The 22,034-nt window shown below is 37.7% G+C and overlaps 1 protein-coding gene across 9 annotated transcripts in view; it reads right to left on the bottom strand.

The window, feature by feature from the left end:
- Window positions 1-307: 307 nt before the first annotated feature.
- Window positions 308-22,034, bottom strand: part of Rspo2 (R-spondin 2) — a 136,662-nt gene continuing 114,935 nt past the window's right edge. For all 9 annotated transcript variants that reach the window (XM_087558656.1, XM_087558657.1, XM_087558658.1 and 6 more), the window contains 1 exon segment: window positions 308-2,172. In XM_087558656.1, the coding sequence (XP_087414782.1) occupies window positions 2,057-2,172 (116 nt within the window). In that variant the 3' untranslated portion in view covers window positions 308-2,056.

Consider the following 22,034-nt stretch of genomic DNA (forward strand, 5'->3'; position numbering starts at 1 on the left):
ACTATAGCACATGTCTTAACTAATATAGCCCCTAAAATACAGCCCTATAGATAGATAAGAACTCACAGAGATAAAGCAATTTGTCTTAGGTTTCTTAGCCTAGATTGGAACTTAAGAAACCTAGTTCTGAAAAATCCCACTTTCAACTACTATGCAATAATATTTTACATAAATGAATATCATAAACACTGATATCAACATAATCTCTCATGTTTTTGATCACTCACTAGTAGGCACTAGTGTTGGTAAAGAATGTAATGCACTTCCCTTGAGTGTACTGTTAAAGCCAAAGAAAAACAGTCTAAAAAACAATTTTTGAGATTTTAATGCACAAAACAGCCCAGAAACATAACAAGCATTGACTTATTAACAATGAAGTATGATATTAAGGAGACCCCTACCCACTTAGTAAATAGGAATAGAATGTAAGGAGGCATGGAGAGAGAGAGAGGTGAACACTTTAGGATTACGTTCAAGCCCTAAAGTTGAATTCAACATTCAGATATGGCTTATCTTGCATCAGTATTTTCATAATGAAGCTTAAGACATCTATACATAACAGCAAGATGTTTCTGAATCAACAGAAATGCTAAAGAGGTAGTTTTGCCAAGGCAAGGCAAGGAAAGGCTTTGTCTTGCTTTGGATGTTTTCTCAAAACTATACAACTTTGTTCTAATTTTCTCCTTGATCATCCAGGAGAATAATGCATTTAGAACTTGCCAATTCATAGGTCTAAGGACCAACTGAGCCTAGGGGACAGAGATATTTCTGAAACCATGACCACGTGAGTCAACTGGAAAGCTTCCAACATGTTCTCGGTTCTAATGTAGTTGATCTCGACTCAACTGAGATATTAAGCTGTGACTCTCACTTGGGGGAATCCATCCTATTTTCTCTTTCATTTTCTGAGTGGTTTCATGACAGCAGCTTCCCCAGTGACCCAAGAATATGGCCAGGTGATTTATTGTTCAAAGTCATGGATTATTTTGAGTTTGAAAAAAAAATGTAATTGGAAAATTGATTGTGTAATAAATACAAGCAACTGCACATAAATCTTCTTCTTTTCAGCTGTATTTCATAAGTCACCAATTTTTGGACTCAAAAGGAGTTTGACTTCTGATGGCCAGATGCTGCATGCTGCTTTTTCTCTCTGTGTGTGGTGACACGAACTGGGGAAGTTCTATCAGCACTGAAACTCTGATATCACTCATTTGACTCTATATACAAACTGGCTTATCCTTTACTTACAATTAGAAACAAGCCCACCCCACCCCCTCCAAAATAATAGGAACAAAAGAAAACAAGAGGCAACAAAACACTTGTCAATTTTCAAGACTAGAACAGCCATGTACCAGACCATGGTTAAGAACCACTAGAAACAAAATGACATCTTAGCAATCAGGTATAACTTGTTTCACGCAGAAAGCATAAATATACAGTAAGGAGCTTCGAATATAGCTCAGCAGAATCTGTACATGTTAGCACTAGGATGAAATGTAGCAGGAATTTCCACAGCATACCCTAGCTAGGAAGCAGTCTCATCGTAGGACCATCTGAAGATCACTGATGCTGAGAACACTGCGAGGTGACACTAAACACCTTTTCCATGCTCATTTGTCTTTGACAATGCATGGTGTGGGAAATAAAAGTCACAAGTGAACAGTGCTTGCTCGCTTAGCACTGTCATCCACAGAAGTAGGCACAGGTGCATTCTCCAATGGTGATCTACAGCCTCGTGCCTCCCGCAGGTCCGCCATGCCAGCGACAGGGTCTTATGACAAACTGTGCTCATCATAAGAGTACAGACACATCAGTTCCCACTGATTCAACTCAACAAGCTCCTGCCATCACAGGCTCCAAATTCTAATCAAAACATAAATAACCCAGAGTCTGTGCTCGGGCACCTCCCTTTGCAACATTACTGGAAATGGATACTGGTCGGAGGATCAGGAATGCTGTCCACCAGTGTGGATCGGAGAGTAGCTTTGTGCACTTTTGCAAAACAACAACAAAACAAAACAGAAAACCTCCAAATGCCCTAGCTATTTCTTGTATTTTATTGATTCACTCTGTCTGTAGCAAGGAAGACGCTGTGCTGTTCTTGGGCTCTCTCAATCAGCTTCCGTCTCTTCTTCTTGTTTCTCTTCTCTTTGGCCTTTGGTGTTCTCTTCCCTGGGATGGGTAAAGAAAAGAGGGAAAATAGAGAATGTCAGAAAAGCCTCTTTCTTAAAATAAAAAGAAAAAACATTAAGAATTTTGTACAAGCCCATCTGGAAAACATCACCTATGGAAATGGCAGCCTCAAAGGGAAAACTGTTCACATTAATTTTGATGAAATAATAATAATTTTCTAAATTGGATATGCTGTTTAGAACAGAGACAGATCTTCTTGTTACAGGGAACTGGCATGTTTAAGAACTTCCCAGAGGCCAGATCAGTCTTTCAAATATCATCCTGGCACAAAAAATTCATTTATGCTCTCCCCCTTTTAACAATGCTACCTTTTACCAGCCATCATTGCATCTTTCTGCTGCTCCACATGTCTGTTGGTGAAAAGAAAATAAGCTTCTCTCTATAGTAAATAGCCCAGAAGTTTCAAACTCCCTTCTTCAGGGGGATGGGGGCTTTTATCACCATTCTGCCAGGTTCTCTACAGACTGATGAATGAAACAATTAACTGTGTGCACTGAATTTTTTTCATTTTTCTACTAACCAAAACTCATGAGGGATCATTCTTCATGTGATTCATTAGTTCTTATCTAATTGCCGGGGCTAGTCATTCTTATTAGCATTATGGGTGATGTGTTTTCTATCAGATCACACCAAATTCTTCTATTTCCCTCCTGTGCTCTAGCCATTAGAAAGCCCGGACCACACATACATACTTTAGGCTTTCCTCCGTCATGGATTAGTGCACACAATTTCTCCTCTGCCTCTGCCACCTTTTACTTCCTCCATCTTTCGCTTTGGAAGGAATTAACATTTCTTCACACACATGTACACATAAGGTTATGACAAAGGGAACCAGAAACAGGAGGTACTTAGTTTGGTTATTTTATGTTACAAACATACAGACATGTGACATGTTTAAAATAAAAGGTGCTTCATAAATGTCCCATTTTACATCTCTAAATGGCGAAAAATTTGGAGCTATCCACCAAATAGAATTGGAAACAAGTCTAAGTAAATGTTGATGTGACTGGTAAGAACCTTAAAATGGTTCCATTCAAAACTTCATTCTTCAACTCGTTCAAAGACACAACACTCAGTTAATTAATACAATTACGTTACTACTGACTTATACATGTTTTCAATTTATATGTGTGCATGTTATATGTGAGCGTATGTATGTGTGTATATGTGTGTGTTATAATACTGAGAAGAGACTTCTACTCAATCAGTGTGCTGAGATATATATATATATATATATATATATATATATATTTGAAAAGAGTATAAATGTCCACTACTAAAGTGTACCACCCCAAATAAGAAAAATGTTTATAGGATTAGATATATTGGAAAATAGGAAATTAATGATTGTATAACATTGCTCTCATTCATGCAGTCACTGTAATTTTTAGCTTAACCTAGTAAATACAAAAAGATATATACTATACAGAAAAAAGTGTCCCATTTTCAGAAAGTCATCACTAAACAGCCTCAGCACAGAAAAACTACTACTCTAGAAAAAATTCTGGACCTTCTCTACCTTCTGTGCTCCCAAGTTTGTACAATACACATGTTATCCATGTAGGGTTCAGTCACCAGATACCAAAGCGATCAGCATGGATGGGACAACAACATGAAGCTGACCATCCAACTGATGCACTTCAGCCTTCCTATACATAGGAAACTCAGTTCCCTAAGCCCTTTGCATTGCAACCTTGAAATGGAGAATGGGAACAAGTAAAACACCACACCTCCACCATAACCTCCACCACCAGCTCTACCATCACCTCCATCACCTCCATCACCACCACCACCACCACCACCAACCACCACCACCACCTACACGGAGACTGGAGAGTTAGCTCACTGGTTAAGAGAACTTATTGCCCTTGTAGAAGACCTCAGTTCAGTTCCCATGGTGGTTCAAAACCATCAAAACATAACTCAAGTTCCAAGGGATCTGAGGTTTTTTTGACCTGCACAGGCACCATGTAACAATATGATGTATGTATATATATATATATATTATATATAATATATATATAATATATATATATATATACATACACACAAGAAAAACACACATACTCATAAAATAAATCTTTAAAAATTAAAATTAACAGAGATGAAGGAGGTATACCTTGTAGAAAAAAATCAAAGCAAAGACTCCAGTTTCCTAAGTTAAAGAATGTATTTCCTATTCATTCATTTTTTCATTAGATGGTCACCATTAAGGCTGAGGAAGGGAAATAGGCTTATGCCTCAATGCCCTAGGCAAAGTGACAGGAATACAGTCAACATTCAACAAATGGTGCCTGAGTAAAAACAAGTATCACACTAAAGATGATAAAACTTACTTTAATAGACTCTACATTAAAATAATGAGAACATGATCATACCCCCATATTAAATTATAAAGGTCCTTGAAGTTAACTTCTGGTTCTCATTAAAATTTGGCATTAATGTTATAATGGCATTTCGCCATCTTTAAACATAGTTAAGCCTACCCAATGAAACCCTAGTCCAAGCCATCATTAATCCAAACAGCTGTGAAGTTATAACTATGTGGGTCTATTATCTCTAATGACGATACGCCTGAGGAACACAAAGAAGGACTTAAGAGAAAACAGCATGTTTAAAGAGAAGTGTCAATTACAATGTTTTACAAAGATTTCTCAGTTCTACATGTTCCCTAACTGAGCAAATATCCTAAGTTCACAACAACCATTGCTGACTATAGTTTTAAAATCATTCAGATTACAAGGAGAACTCAAGAGGGGGACACATGAATCTCCCTGGGTAGGGGAAACAGAATACACATAAATGGTGGACAGAGGTGAGGGTAGGGGATGGGAACAGAAGAGATCAGGTTGGGGAAGGACAGGACAGTGTACTGAGAGAAACAACTGGAACTGGAGGATGGGTGCATATTGGGCACTCCTACTATAATAAAAATGCCAAGGAATCTATAAACATGACCCTAGCTAAAACTCCTACCAATGGAGCATGCCAAACCTGAACTGGCCACATCCTGTAATCTGGCAGGGCTTTCAATGTGGGAACTGGGACACCAACTCTGACAGGAAATGTTCAAACTATAATTTGTCCTGCCTACAAGATGTTCTGTGGTAAAGGTGGCACAAAAATTGTTAGAGTGGCCCCATGACATAAGAGAGAGTCTACCTATGACACTACCCAGAAGAATAGAAACCAAAGGCTAGATAGGTATCCCAGAGACCTAGAAGAGAACCAAACACTATCTATCTATCTATCTATCTATCTATCTATCTATCTATCTATCTATCTATCTATCAACTGTCTAAAAAGAAGTTAGTAAAAACATTTTGCTATACACGTATATAGGAGCCTAACAAACCATCACCAGAGCAGCCTCATCCAGCAACTAGTGGAGGCAGATGCAAAGACCCATAACCAAACATTGAGCAGAGCTCAAAAATCCTGCAGAAGTAGGAATGGAAGAATTGTAGGCGCCAGAGCGGTCAGTACACCACAAGAAAACCTACAGATTCAACTAATCTGAGCCTATTAAGAGCTCACAGAGACTGAATCAGCAACCAGGAAGCCTATTTGGGCCTGAGCTAGGCCCTGTGCATATATGTTACATGTTACAATGCATACTGTCTTCTTACAGGACCCCTAACACAGTGGGAGCAGTGCTTATCTCTGACTCTTTTGCCTGCTTTTGGGCCCCTTTTTATCCTACTGTGTTGTCTCATCTAGCCTCAACATGAGGGGAAGTGGATAGTTTTACTGCAACTTGTTTGCTATTCATGGGAGACCTTTCCTTTTCTGAACAGAAACAGAGGAGGTATGGATGGGGGTCAGGGGAGGGACTTGGAGTAGAGGAGATCGAGGAGCATAGGTTAGAATGTACAGAATATACTGTGAAATATTCATTAGGTTTATCATTCCTTTACCTAAATCATGACATTTCTTTTGAAAGTAAATTGAAATTAAGTGAATTGAAAAAATGAAGCTAATACTTCCTGTTTAAACTTGTTCTACTAGACTGAAAAGGTCAAAGAGAGCTCCTGGCATTCATGGTTTCAAAATCTTCATGTGGAAAAGGTCACCAATATAAAATAAACCAGATAGGGCTGGAAAGTCGGCTCTTTAGTTAAGAGAACCGATGGCTCATGCAGAGGACCTCGGTTCAATTCCCATGGTGGTTCACAACCATCCATGACTTTTGTTCTAAGAGATCTGAGCTCGAGTTATGAATGCTTGTGAGCCACTATGGGAAATGTATACTATTTCACTAAACCCTAACCTGTGTATAGTGACTCATACTTTTAATGCAGCTAATTTAGTGTCAGTTATCTAATAACTCTTCCAGTGAAATCATCAGTACCAGAAATCATCAGTATCAGAGGGTCTTTGGATTTGTAGAAGGACAGCGATATTTATTTGAAACACTTGGTATTGTGGGCTTGTTCAGTGATGCTTCTTAAAACTATGAGATATTCTATCAAACTGAATGGTTATTTTTTTGGTGAAAAGTTCTAACTAACAATGATTTGGGGACCCAATGATAACCATGATGGTTTTCCTCTGAAAACTGTTGAACATAAACTCTTGGCCATTGTTTGATTGGTTGGTTGGTTGGTTGGTTTTGTACCATTTCTGATATTAAAAATATTGGACATACCAAAAAATTAAGATAGCAAGCCAAAATCTGACCACAAATAGGAGTAAATTAAGTGAAAATATTTTGTGGTCCACAGTAGATTGTACTGACTTAATACTCAAAATAATAAAACAATATTAAAAGAGAAATTATAGAAAAAGTTTTACATACATTTTCTTCCAAATTTCAGACATTAGAAAATTAGATTAAGACTAAGAAATATATCTGAACTTGCTCTTATCTAGTTGATAATTTTTATTGGACATAAATATAATTTTATTTCCCATTTAATTTCTTTAAATACCTAGACATATTCATATATCTATGTGTGGACTTTGTATTATTGAACATTCTCAACATATTATGCACATTTAAATCCATGCACACTTGTTATGCTAAATCTAACAGATTTTACTTTCTTACTCTTCAGTTCATAAGGGAAGATTCAGAATCTTTACTTCACGAGATAAGAAAAAGTTTTGGGTTTATAATTTTGGCATCCCTCACAATATGCAACTCTTCTAACAATTTCTACATATTATTATTCTGAGTGCTTTGAGAGCACATGACCCATTACTACAGCATGAATCTTTTCATAGTAGCACAGTGCAACCTACAGAACAGATCTACCAAGAACCAGTCTATGGATGCAAGATGATGGCTCATCTTTGTTACTGTCTTTGAGGAAACCAATGTGACTCGAGAGAAATACTTCCATGGTATAGAATCTGGATATCATGATTGACATATCTGGTAAGACATTGTGAGTCATCTTCTACATCTACTGTCACTGCTAAGCAAAAGGTCATGACATATTACATGAGAAAATCATGTTGGCTAAGATAAAAAAGGAAGATAAGATTATCAAAATAAACAAAACTAGAAAGATATTATCAAAGCCACATGGTAAAGCAACATAATCTTGTTGACTTATGGACACATGGAAATGGTCCAAAAGGATATCCTATACATTCTTCTACAGTGAGAGATGGGGAACTGCTTGTGGAAATATTCCTAAGACTCAGCTATAAATTGCTGCTATTACATTCACAATATGGTATGTTATTTTGAAACAAAATAGCAGGAGAACTAACAAATCATGAAAAACTGAAAACAATGAATCTGTTGAATTCTTTTTGATCCCTTTATAAGCTTTCCAATCCCACAGTTTTGTTTTCCTTTGATTCCATAGAAAATCTTTGCATCATTGCAGTAAGGGTTCATACCCTTCCATCAGTAGGCATAGAGGCTATCTAGGGTCTCCATGCTGCCTACTGTTTATCCTAAGAAAGACTTTACAAGAGTAAAGGTAGCAGTCTCAACTTAGGCAGATTCCCAGGGAACTCCCAGAGACAAAGCCACTAACCAGGAGTATACAGGATTGGATCTGAGGCCCCTGGCACCGATATAACAGCGGTCTGCCTGGTCAGGCCTCAGTGGGGGTATATACCCTTAATCCTCAAGGGACTTGAGGCTCCATGGAAGGGAAAGGGCTAGTGGAGGAGGAAGCACCTTCTTGGAAGCAAGGGGGAGGAGGAATGCGAAGAAGAACTGCAGGAGGGGAGACCAAGGAGGAGGCAATGACTAAAATGTAAATAAATAAAATAATAAAAAACAACTTGTACGTGTAACAATAACAAAAAACAGGCATCAACTTGAGAGGAGGTGAAGAGTGTCATGGGACTCTTTACAGGATGACTGGAAGAAGGAAAAAGGAGAAAATGATGCAATTATAATTTAATTATGAAGTACCAGAAAGACAAGATTAAAAAAGAAAACATCCACAGCAAAATGTGGTTAAACAATAAGTATATAAAACAAAAAACACCCAGATAGCTTTAAGAGGAGGAAAGAAACACATTATCACATACAAAGAAAACCTTTCAGAATAGCAGCTGGCTTCTCAATAGAAACTTAGGAATCCTGAAGATTGTAGAGCAATTCATTTCAAGTCCTCAAAGGCCATGATGATCAATCTAAACTAATACCCAACAAAACTATCTGCCACAGCTGGAGAAAGAAAAGTCTTTCATGATATTAACAGCCTGAAGGAGGGGAGGAGGAGAAAGAAGAGGACAAAGAGGAAGAAGAGGAGGGAAGATGAAGGAGGAAGAGAAAAAATTAATAATAATCCTGGAACTAAAAAACACAACAAAAGCTCTGGGTCATATTGAAAACAGTCCAAGGCAAATGTGTAGTTCTAAGAATGTATGTTAAAAATCAGAAAGAGCACAAATAAACGACTTAATGAAGCAACTTAAAATTTGAAAAAATAAAAACAAACCAAATCCAAACCCAGAGGACAGCAAGGAATAATAAAAATCAGAGCAGAAAGCAATTAAATAGAGACAAAAGTCCCCACAAAGATTCATCAACTCTTAAAGCTGGTTCTGTGAAAAGATGAACAATACTGATGGACACTTGGTCCAACTATCTAAAGGAAAGGGAGGACTCAAATTAACAAAATCATAAATGAACAGGAAAACATCACAATAAACGCAAAGAAATTCAGAATATTATAAGAGTTTCTTTAAAAACCTGTACTTCATTAAGTTGGAAAAGACAGGGATAAATTTATAGATGCAGTCAAACCACTAAAATTAAATCAAGAAGAGAACAACATCCTAAACAGACCTATCTATAACAAACGAGGAGACTGAAATAGAAATACAAATCTTTCCTATGAATTAAGTCCAAGGCCAGATGGATTCACTGCAGAATTCTACTAGACTTTCAAGAGAATACACAGCCCATACTTCTTAAATTATTCAAAAACAGAAACAGGAGGAGCACTTCCAAACACCTTATATGAAGCCGGTCTCACACTATTGTGAAAGCCAGGTAAAGATACAGCAGAAAAGAAAGCTACAGTCCAATTTCACTGATGAACATAGATTTTAAAAATGTTTAATAAAATAATTTTAACAAAATGCAGATAAACACAAAAATAGATTATCCACCAAAATCAAGTTGGATTCATTTTTGAAATCCAGAAGTGGTTTTATATACTTAAATCAATAAATGTCATAAACTACCCACATGAATTTAAATACAAAAGACACAAGATAAAATCCATAGTTGAAAAAAGAGTCTGAGAAAATCAAACTTGCATTCATGATAAAAAGTCCCAGAGAATGTAGAATTAAAGAAAAGATATCACAATATAATAAAGAAATTCACAGTTAACGGCACCCTCAATGGAAAAAACAAAACAAAACATTACTAACAGCAACAAAACTAGAAACAATCTTACAGTACTCAGGAATGAGACGGTCCATGACCCTCATTCCTTTTCAACATCATGCTTACAATGCTAGCTGGAGCCATAAGGCAAGAAAAGAACATTAAAGGAAAACAAATAGGAAAAGAACAAGTTAAACTATCTCTCTTTGCAAATGGCATAATATTATACATTGAAGGTCCCAAAAAATTCTAGTAGAAAACTTCTAGACACTATCAACAAACTAAAAAATATAGCAGGATATGGAGTCAAATCATGTAAATCAAAGGCACATACCAACAGCAAACAGAGATAAAGAGATTATGGCTATACTTCTACACACAATAGCCTCAAAGAAAATAAAATATCTAAGAACAAACCTAACCAAGGAAGTGAAGGGGCTTTACAATGAAAACATCAAGTCTCTGAATAAAGATAGTGAAAGACATCAGAAGATAAAAACGATTCCTGTGCTCTTGGATTGGCCAAAATAGTATTGTGAAATTGACTATTTCATTAAAAGACTTTGCTAGACTCAAAAGCAATACCAATTTAAAAAACCTTCATCTCATTCTTCCCAGAGATAGATACAACTATCCTAAAATGTATATGGATACACATAATGCCCTGGATGGTCAAAATAGTATGAGCAGAAAGAATAATGTTAGTAGGACTACCATCCCTGAACTCAAGATACATTGCAGAGACCCAATACTTAAAACGACGTGATATAGAAACAAAACCAGTCATGTAGACCGTGTAGAGCAACGGAACAAAAACAAAGGCCTAGGGGCTGGGGATTTAGCTCAGTGGTAGAGCGCTTACCTAGGAAGCGCAAGGCCCTGGGTTCGGTCCCCAGCTCCGAAAAAAAGAACCAAAAAAAAAAAAAAAAAAAAAAACAAAGGCCTAAACATGATTACATGTAACTCTAGCCATTTAATATCTGACAAGGACGCCAACACCACACTCTGAAGAAAAGAAGATGTCTTCAACAAATGGTGCTGGGAAAACCGGATGTACGCATGCGGGTGAATACCTTTTACCTCCCACCAAAACTAATCTCCAATAGGTCAGAGATTTAAATGTGAAACCAGAAACACTGAAACTGCCAGAACACATAGGTCTAGGGAAAATAGAACTTTGAATAGAATTCTATTTGCCAGAGAGTTAAAGCCAACAATTGACAACTAAAAACCTTCGGTACAACTAACAAAGCCATGTGAAGAGTCTGACCACAGAATGGAAAGAAATCTTTGTCAGCTAGACATCTGACCGACGACTAATCTCCAGAATTCATCAAGAACTCAAAAAATAAAAGTCAAATCAAATAAAAACCAACAAAAAAAAATCACCCTTACCCATTAAAAACAAACATGGGCCTGGAACCTGAGCAGAGCGATCCCTAAGGAAGAAGAAGAAAACCAAATGATGGTGACTAAGAAGGAGCTTAACCATGCTTGTGGTCCTTAATGATCAGGGAAACACATATTGAAATAACTTTGAAGTTTCATTTTACTTCAGTGAGCTTGGCCAAGACAACAGAACAGCAACAGCAGATGCTGCAAGGGATGCAGGAAAAGGAAAGCCTTATCCGATGGTCAGACTGCAAACCGGTCTATCCACTCTGTAAATTAGTGTGGAGAATTCTCCAAATGCTAAAGGTAAATCTATCACATGACTCCTGAGATTCCCAAAGAGCTCAAATCCTACTCCACTGATAGCCAGGCCACTGCTGCTCAGTCACAATAGCTAGGAGATGGAAACGTCAGAACTGTCCTATGACCGACAATGGATAAAGAAAACGTAGCACATATATTCTATGAAATACTTCCCGGCTGTAAAGAAAAATGAATGTTATCATGAAGTTTGCAAGGTAAATGAGTGGAACTAGAAAAGATAATCTTGAGTGAGGTAATCCAGACTCAGACAAACAAAGGTTTTCTGTTCTTTCTCACCTCAGGGTCTTAGCTCCAAATATCCAGACATGAGTGCACACACCAGAGTAACTGCAGAAAAGAGGAAAAACTAAAGTAACCAGTGCCAGAGCAGGGGAGAAACAGAACAGCTGGGTGTGTGTTATCTGATCTGGGAAATGAGAAAATTGGGGGAGGGGACTTCAGTTAAGGAGAAGGAAGAGATGAATATGGAAGGGGGATAAAAAAGAAATGGTGTGGAAAAGCCATAAAAAATAACAGTATTAACATCTACCTAAAATACCAAGAGCACATGTACGTTGGTGTGTAAATATATACACAGTTTACATGAAAGGAATTTCCATCTGGACAGGCAATGATTCTCCAAGAGTCAACAACTATCCAAATTCCAACCTCAGGCATGAGCGACACTCTCTTGAGTCCTTCAGAGTTGTTCTAGAGACTCAAAAACATTCCAAATTGTTGTTATTGCCCTTGGTCTCCCTGTGAAAGGGGGAAGGTAATTCCCTACTGCTGAAGACAGCATGGACTTCAGAGACATGGCTCAGGGACTACTGAATCAGACTTGATCTGAAAGCCTCCTCTCTGAGGACTAACTTCTATGGTAGCAGAAAGCACCACTCAATCTTCCAAAGGAGAAGCAAGCAGTGGCCCTACCCATCTATGATACATATAAACCACAACAGTGACCAGTGTGAAATAACCCTAAGGGTTCGAATGCTAGTGGGAGAAAGTCTTCCCCAGAGAAAAGTGTCAACTGGTTATATAATACCAAAGAGTCAACCCTGAAAAAAATACATATGAGTAGCATCATATGGACTGAGTAAGTTTCATATATATATATATATATATATATATATATATATATATATATATATATTATGTGTGTGTGTTTGTGTGAAAGAAAGGAAGGAAAGGGAAGGAGAAAATGATATAATTATGATACAATTATATTCTAATATTGAAATAACATTTAATAAAAGGAAATGGGAGTCAGATGACTAAAATTCATTGTATATGTATTCGTATATTATACATGAAACTGTCACTAAAAGCAGGGGAAAATCCAGCTTTAAATAAAAATATTAATTAAAAACTCTGCACAAAGACCTCATATAGCTTTCCAGTAGTCCTTGCACTGTAACTGGTAGAGGAGGATAGTGACCCCAAATCAGACATAATAGATGAAAAGGATTTCTCTGAGCACACAAACATGAAAAGTTATTCAGATATCAGAATCCAGAAAACTTACTGCCTATGTATGCCAGGCGAATTCATCAAGCCATTAGGCCTGAAGGGAAAGCTGCTGAGTGTTACTGTCCGTCCTTTCACCACCCAAAGTTGTGCTCATGTCTATGGGCTGTGCTAATGATTTTTACAGGAATAAAGAAAATATAAAATGGCCCATTACCCATTTGGCTTGCCTTAAAGATCTGGTTCCATATTCAAAATGGTAGAAGGAGAAAACAGTCAAATCCAAGAAGCAATTGCACCTACAGGAACTATTATACTGCCACTAAAGTTTTCTGTTTATGGCATTTCGAATGTCCCTGGTTTTACAGTCATAAAATGTCATCCTTTAGCTGTGCGATATGACTTTTATAGGAACATTTAAATAGTTCCAAGCCTTTATCAATGCTCCTGAAGCCATGGGGTTGACAGATAGGGATGAAATCTGGCTTGGTTCCCTATAACATGTGTCACCCCGGGTAGTTTCAGTTTGTAGACATAGCTCACACAGAGGGGAGAAAACATTCAAAGATGTGATTCTATTCACTTAATCATAGGGAAGAATAAGCAGGGAGAATTGGATAAAAATTCTTTCCATATGTTTTATGTTCATGGTAAAGGACAAAATTTCTGGGTGGGGGAAACCTAAAATCTAGTTCTGTTTATGTTGTGGAGATAATATAATATATACTTCTACCACAAGGGGGCAGTAATCCACTTTTACTGTGAGACTACTGGTGAAGCATTTGGGTTTTTTGGTTTTAATTGTTCAGGGAAACTTTACAGTTCTTATTTCTTAAATGAATTTAAACCTCATTTTGAGGCTTATTTTATCCCAGAGATAAGTTCTGTAGAGGATTAAACAGTAACAAGACCTGAATGCAGCACAAGGAAAAATATAATTGCCAATCCTGTCAAAAAGATGTCTGTGGACAAGAGAAAAGAACTGTGAAGACAATGCTACTCTCTAGCCATTTAGCAGAAGAAAATCACTACTGGTGCCAAACGTTAGTAGACATTTTCTTATGGAGAAATGAACACAAGCTACAGCTAAGAATCAGTCTTCTTGCTTTTATCTCTAGTTAACCAGAACACTTAAAACTAACCATGAACTTCAGCAGCTTCTCCTTCACACAGTGAATACAGGTTTAATTCAAGAATAAAAGCTGACCATTTATGATGACTCCTGACAGACTACTCTGAGCAATCTGGCCTCCCACCCACAGTTAGTTTCAGGAGACAGCAAGTGACATTTCAGGCGTGCCACTCAAGTTCAGCTCTGCTAGGTGCATTGAATGCTGAGCAAGTGAAGCACCAGTTGTCTAGAATGACCTATCCACCTTCCTCTACCTAATTAGTATCAGGGCCGGCTGCAAGCAAGGGTTTTGATTTCAGTGGTTCTTACAGCCTTAAGAAGCCATTATAGACAGATGTAGCTGTTGAGTCATTTTGCAGTGAAGACAAAAAGCATTTATAGACGACTGATATTCCCCTTACTGATTTCTCTGACAAATGTCACCACAGCGCAACCATGAAAAGCCTTTATTGTTACTTGTTTTGTGGGGTTTGTGTAAATCCACTTTGAATCATTGTGTATTCTTTTTAGTTTTGTCAATATTCAGTCTACAAAGTTTCCTCAATATAGTCCAAGACTATAGATATATAGAACTTATCTCTGGGAAAAAATAAGCCTTAAAATGAGGTTTAAATTCATTTAAGAAATAAGAACTGTAAAGTTTTCCTGAACAATTAAAACCAAAAAACACCAAAATGCTTCACCAGTAGTCATTTTAAGTGCTTTCTAAATTTTCTTATTTAGTTGAACATTGTGGGACAGATTAGTACTCAAACCATGGTGCCAAAAACTTTGTGTAGCAATGCATTCTCAATACACTCAAAATAATCAGAACTGTCAGAAAGTGATCAGACACACTAGGCAATTTTATGTCAAGTCTGAAAAATGGCATCAGGATTGTCATATTTTTATGTTATCAGTCTGTTAAAGGAAGCCATACACAGCTTAAAGTTTACAAAAGACACTAAAATTTTAAGTATGTAATAAATAATTTACAATAAGAATGACACTGAATCAGAAATTTCCAAGGGGAGATTCCAAGTTGAGGATCCTATAAAGTCAATAAAAGATATAATCTGTTGTTAGACAAGAAAAAGTATGTAAAAAATAGCAATGACCCATTACACAACAGCAAACTTTTCTTGATCTTAGCATGCTGTCATAGGAACCTGTGTTGGAATACAAGGTAAGGTCATGGAACTGAAGCAATTCTACAACAAGAAAACAAATAACCTAATTTAAAAATGGAAAAAGGACTGGGAGAGACACTTCTCAAATGAAGAACAGCATACCCCAATGGGAAGTCATAGGAAGGCAGCAGCTGTCCAGTGCTGGCAGAAATGTAAGTCACTGCAACCATTAGCATGGAGTTTCTGCTAAACACACAGAATTACTTCATTAACCAGCACTTCTGGTGTTGGGTATCTACCCAAAGGAACTGAAGTAGGTAATGTGGAAGGAGTCTGATGCTGTCCACATATATTTCCCCATTATCCACAATATCTAAGATGTAGAAGCAACCTGAGGGCTCATTAATGGATTTATAAATATAGTAAATATGATGCACATGGGAAACTCCATGGCCTTCAATAGAATAGACTGTTATCAGTTACAGTGTAGACAGAACTGGTCAAAATTACAGTAAGCAAAACAAGTCACTACAGAAAAAGAAATAATACAGTGTGGTTTTACTTATATAAGACCTACAAAAATTGCTGACATGGAAATAGAATATAAAGGTAGAAAGGAAAAGGAAGAGTAGAGGAAGAGAAGATGATTAAAAAAAGATTTGCTTAGCTGAAAGGAATTGCATTAATGATTAACTGCATTACAGGTGATCATAATCAAAGATAACTACATATTTCATTTCAAAGGGCAAAATTTCCTTGCAGTGCTAAGGATCAAACCCAAGACCTTTATCATGCCAGCCAAACTTTTATTAGTATGTGCACACAGTTCAGTTAAAATATTTTTACATGTGATTGCAGCAAAAAATGAAATTGCAAATATGTTAATTAGCCAAATATAAACTTGTATTACATATAATGTACACAGAAAAAAAAGCCCAACAAAAAGTGAAAATAGATTTTTTTTAAAAACTCCACACCTGAACAGTAAAAATAGATGTGTATACGAATGCAGAATTAAGCACTGGCCATTTATTATGCATAGACCAGCATCATACTGGGCTTTCTTTCAGTAACAATCAAGATATTATGCCCCTAAGGGATTGTTGAACAGAGTAGAGAGTGTACTATGTATATTTCAAGACCTGACATGGCAGAACTATGAACAAACAATTGGTCTCTTTTAACTGAAAGTAAACTCTTCTCTCATACAATAGTCGCCACACTCCATTCCTTCAACTCCTCTTCACCACCTCTCTCCCCTAGACTCACTTCACCTGCATTTCCCTTCAGAGAAACTGGGTCTCCAAGAGACAACAACAACCAGAAATAATAATACAAGGTAAAAGTCTTCATATCAAGGCAACCCAGGAGTCCAAGAGCGGGTAAAAGAGCCAGAGATAGACCTGCTCCCACTGCTAGGGGTCCCACCAAACATTAAGCTAACAGTCATAGCGGATATGCAGAGGACTTTTAGATCAGCCATGCTAGAATGACAGTTTATTCCAAAGGGGGGGGAGGGACAGTTTTCCCATCTCATACATAACACAAAAATTCAATTCCTAATTACAATGTAATTTTTAATGTAAATGTCAAAAAAACTAAACTAAAATCTCTTACTATGAAGTTAGGATTGCAGAGTTTGCTGAGAGATTGTGTCTCCTAGTAGTAGCATGAGTACACCTATAAGGTCTTACCAACTTGACTTCCTAAATGTAATATGAACAAAGATAACAACAAGAGGCATGGCAAAATGGATGTGGAACTGTCCATGAGATTTCAATCTTATCAAAGAACTATAGACAACTAAGGAAATGTGGAGTGGTGGTCTTCTCCAGGAAACAGCACACCATAGTTTGTACTATGCAAATGGTCAGTCCGGAAAACATACATACAAGTAAGATGATAGGGACTGAGTGGTTATATCTAGGGATATATATATATACCATATTCATATACACATGCAATAACAATGAGAGAAGAGGCTGTGAATTTTAAGGAGAGTAGAGATGCATTAAGGGGTTGGGAGGAGGAAACAGAGGGAGAAGTGATTATATTATAACCTCAAAAAGAAAAATCTAAAAGAAAAATGGAAATTATATCTGTATTAAAAATATTTGGCAGAATTTATAAGAAAATAAATAATCTTGAAGCTCCAAACAGCCCCAACAAACACACACTTACCAGAAAATGTTAATGGGGAAAAACAAGATGCAAACTATAAGTTTGCACTTGAAACACACAACACTTAATGAGGCGCTTTAGCCAGAGTGGTAATTATAAAAATATGAGGATGATAACCAATGTCCCAACAGCTGAACCACACCAAACCTATCCCAGATATATCTGCTCATGGGGCAAAGCAGCCTTGTGCAGTCAAATGGCATGGCGGGTGACATACCCACCAGACTGCTGAGTGACTTACCCAAACTGGTGACAAAGATAACGTTTATCTCTGCTCCCAAGCCCCGTGGGAGAGAGACCTCGCCGCCTGGTCAGGTGGGCACTCCTGAGGCTGCAGAGCGGAGGAGACCACCAACACTGCCCACCCCTGCCCACATCCCTGGCCCAAGAGGCAACTGTATAAGGCCTCTGGGTTCCCGTAGGGGAGGGCCCGGGAGCTGCAGGACCCCTGCGCCTGAGACACCCCCGGAACCTGAAGGAAACAGACCGGATAAACAGTTCTCTGCACCCAAATCCCGTGGGAGGGAGAGCTGAACCTTCAGAGAGGCAGACACGCCTGGGAAACCAGAAGAGACTGCACTCTGTGCACATCCAGACGCCAGAGGAAAACACCAAACGTCATCTGGAACCCTGGTGCACGGAGGCTCCCAGAAAGAGCGGCGCAGATCTTCCCGGTTGCTGCCGCCGCAGAGAGGACTTAGGCAGTACCCCACGAGCAAACTTGAGCCTTGGAACCACAGGTAGGACCAACTTTTCCCCTGCAAGAAACCTGCCTGGTGAACTCAAGACACAGGCCCACAGGAACAGCTGAAGACCTGTAGAGAGGAAAAACTACATGCCCGAAAGCAGAACACTCTGTCCCCATAACTGGCTGAAAGAAAACAGGAAAACAGGTCTACAGCACTCCTGACAAACAGGCTTATAGGACAGTCTAGCCACGGTCAGAAATAGCAGAACAAAGTAACACTAGAGATAATCTGATGGCGAGAGGCAAGCGCAGGAACCCAAGCAACAGAAACCAAGACTACATGGCATCATCGGAGCCCAATTCTCCCACCAAAGCAAACACGGAATATCCAAACACACCAGAAAAGCAAGATCTAGTTTCAAAATCATATTTGATCATGATGCTGGAGGACTTCAAGAAAGACATAAAGAACTCCCTTAGAGAACAAGTAGAAGCCTACAGAGAGGAATCGCAAAAATCCCTGAAAGAATTCCAGGAAAACACAATCAAACAGTTGAAGGAATTAAAAATGGAAATAGAAGCAATCAAGAAAGAACACATGGAAACAACCCTGGACATAGAAAATCAAAAGAAAAGACAAGGAGCTGTAGATACAAGCTTCACCAACAGAATACAAGAGATGGAAGAGAGAATCTCGGGAGCAGAAGATTCCATAGAAATCATTGACTCAACTGTCAAAGACAATGTAAAGCAGAAAAAGCTACTGGTCCAAAACATACAGGAAATCCAGGACTCAATGAGAAGATCAAACCTAAGGATAATAGGTATAGAAGAGAGTGAAGACTCCCAGCTCAAAGGACCAGTAAATATCTTCAACAAAATCATAGAAGAAAACTTCCCTAACCTAAAAAAAGAGATACCCATAGGCATACAAGAAGCCTACAGAACTCCAAATAGATTGGACCAGAAAAGAAACACCTCCCGTCACATAATAGTCAAAACACCAAACGCACAAAATAAAGAAAGAATATTAAAAGCAGTAAGGGAAAAAGGTCAAGTAACATATACAGGCAGACCTATCAGAATCACACCAGACTTTTCGCCAGAAACTATGAAGGCCAGAAGATCCTGGACAGATGTCATACAGACCCTAAGAGAACACAAATGCCAGCCCAGGTTACTGTACCCTGCAAAACTCCCAATTAACATAGATGGAGAAACCAAGATATTCCATGACAAAACCAAATTTACACAATATCTTTCTACAAATCCAGCACTACAAAGGATAATTAAGGGTAAAGCCCAACATAAGGAGGCAAGCTATACCCTAGAAGAAGCAAGAAACTAATCATCTTGGCAACAAAACAAAAAGAAGAAAAGCACACAAACATAACCTCACATCCAAATATGAATATAACCAGAAGCAAGCTACACCCTAGAAGAAGCAAGAAACTAATAGTCTTGGCAACAAAACAAAGAGAAGAAAAGCACACAAACATAACCTCACATCCAGATATGAATATAACAGGAAGCAATAATCACTATTCCTTAATATCTCTCAACATCAATGGCCTCAACTCCCCAATAAAAAGACATAGATTAACAAACTGGATACGCAATGAGGACCCTGCATTCTGCTGCCTACAGGAAACACACCTCAGAGACAAAGACAGACACTACCTCAGAGTGAAAGGCTGGAAAACAACTTTCCAAGCAAATGGTCAGAAGAAGCAAGCTGGAATAGCCATTCTAATATCAAATAAAATCAATTTTCAATTAAAAGTCATCAAAAAAGATAAGGAAGGACACTTCATATTCATCAAAGGAAAAATCCACCAAGATGAACTCTCAATCCTCATCTTCGGTTGGTTTATATACAAGTGTGCAATTTCTAGGCTTGAAAGTAAAATGATGCTATCTGGTGCTGGATAGAGGAGCCTTATTTTTTATTATGGCAGCTTGCTATTTTTGTAACATGGTGATTTGGTTGAACACAATAAAGTACAGTAGTAACTGATCTCCCCTTCTTCCTGGATGAGTGAGGAGATGATTAAATGTTGATGTCAGCATCCTTGAGCATATTCAGATGAGCTTCTGCTTCTGTTGAAAAGGATGCTGTGTTTGATTGTGGTCCGAAGCTTTGAAGCACTACTTGGCATCTCCTTCCTTGGAGGTCTCACTGTTTAAACATAACAGATTTGATAGCTTGTTGGTAAGGTGAGTTCCAGCTTGTCTCCACTAGGCCATCTTCATGTGAATCCGGTGGTTATACGGTTTTGTTCTAGGGATATTTCATTTTTTTAATAACGGTTTTAGCTGACATTCATGGAGAGAATGAATCCTTAGAACTGTGCCACTAGTGAAAGGAAATCCTGTCTAGAGTATGTTTCTTTACAAAGCTGTGTCACACCATCCTTTGGGCCCTCTGCTGGAAAAGTAGAATCAAGTCTCAAATAATGCCTTTTAAATTGTATCCTCTAGTATTATAGATGTAGGACAGTACTGTATCATACCTCTGTGGATGTAAAATAGCTTGTATCTGCTTTATGATACGTAGTAGTGACCGTGCTTTATCAGAGCTGTTTTTAATGATGTTGCTCAGAATGTTTTCTTTCCAGATGATGATTGAGAAGCTAATCTAAAAAAAAAAATGGTGCCAGGTACCACAAGAGTAACAGAACTGTGCTGTTTTCTCGGGTTTTGTTTTTTTACTTTTTTTTTTAATGGAGTGTGCTGGATATCTCTACAGTTTTGTTCAGATGACTGCAGAACCTGGAAAAGCTGTTGCTGCTGTTGATGCATAACACACTGCTATTATTGGTCTTTTTATATAAATACAAATATATATATACAGAAAAAATAAAATAAATTGATAATGGATCTCCACAAAAAAAATAAAAATAAAAATAAAAACAAACAAAAAACAAAAAAAAATTCTGAAAAAAAAAGATAACGTTTAATTCTAGCTACTGTGTCTGAGAGGATCATTGCCCAGTAATGCACAACCAGAATGGAACCACATGGCTTGAACGACTGTTGAGGTGAGACTGAAGAGCACCAGAAGTCATTTATCTTAAATTCAGTCTCTAGTTTAAGTTTCTGTGGGTGAGCATATATGTGCTTTCTATCATACCCATTTTTAGCAAGTTTTATAGCAAATACTGTAATAGCAAGAATTCAGGTATAACAGAACATCAGATATGACCACCTACCGCATACCAGATTCCTACATGCTTACATGCTTTTGCACTGTCTTTTGGTTGACTGAAATTGATTTGTTTATAATTGATAGATTATTTATTGATATTTTTGCTTCTTCGGAAGGTTTATGCGACTCTTCTCGACCCTTTGCACACAGGCATGTTGGTTCTGGTTTTTCATATATTAGTTCTTCATCCAGTAAACCCAAGACATTTCTTAATTTACATGTTTTTTATTACTACCCATCCTTTATCCCACCATAGACTTCTAGAGTTTGTCTTTGACTTCTAAAACTCTATGCTCCCTAGTTCCTCCTTTTTATCATTATTCTACACCCAAGTGGTCATTTCATTCCTGACAAGCCCGTATTTAAAAATAATTGCTGGGTTTAGGTTCCTTTCAATTCCTTACACCTCACTTGACCTTCTTTTATCTTTGTACACACTTAATCTCCACCCATTTACTTCATTTACTTTTACATTCTCACCTGGTTTATGAATGCCTGAAGCCTATTGGGGACAAACATTTTCTTACATTTTCATTTTTTTCCCAAGG

The sequence above is a fragment of the Rattus norvegicus genome, chromosome 7 (assembly GCF_021556685.1).
Source record: "Rattus norvegicus strain SHRSP/BbbUtx chromosome 7, alternate assembly SHRSP_T2T, whole genome shotgun sequence".
NCBI classification, from domain to species: domain Eukaryota; kingdom Metazoa; phylum Chordata; class Mammalia; order Rodentia; family Muridae; genus Rattus; species Rattus norvegicus.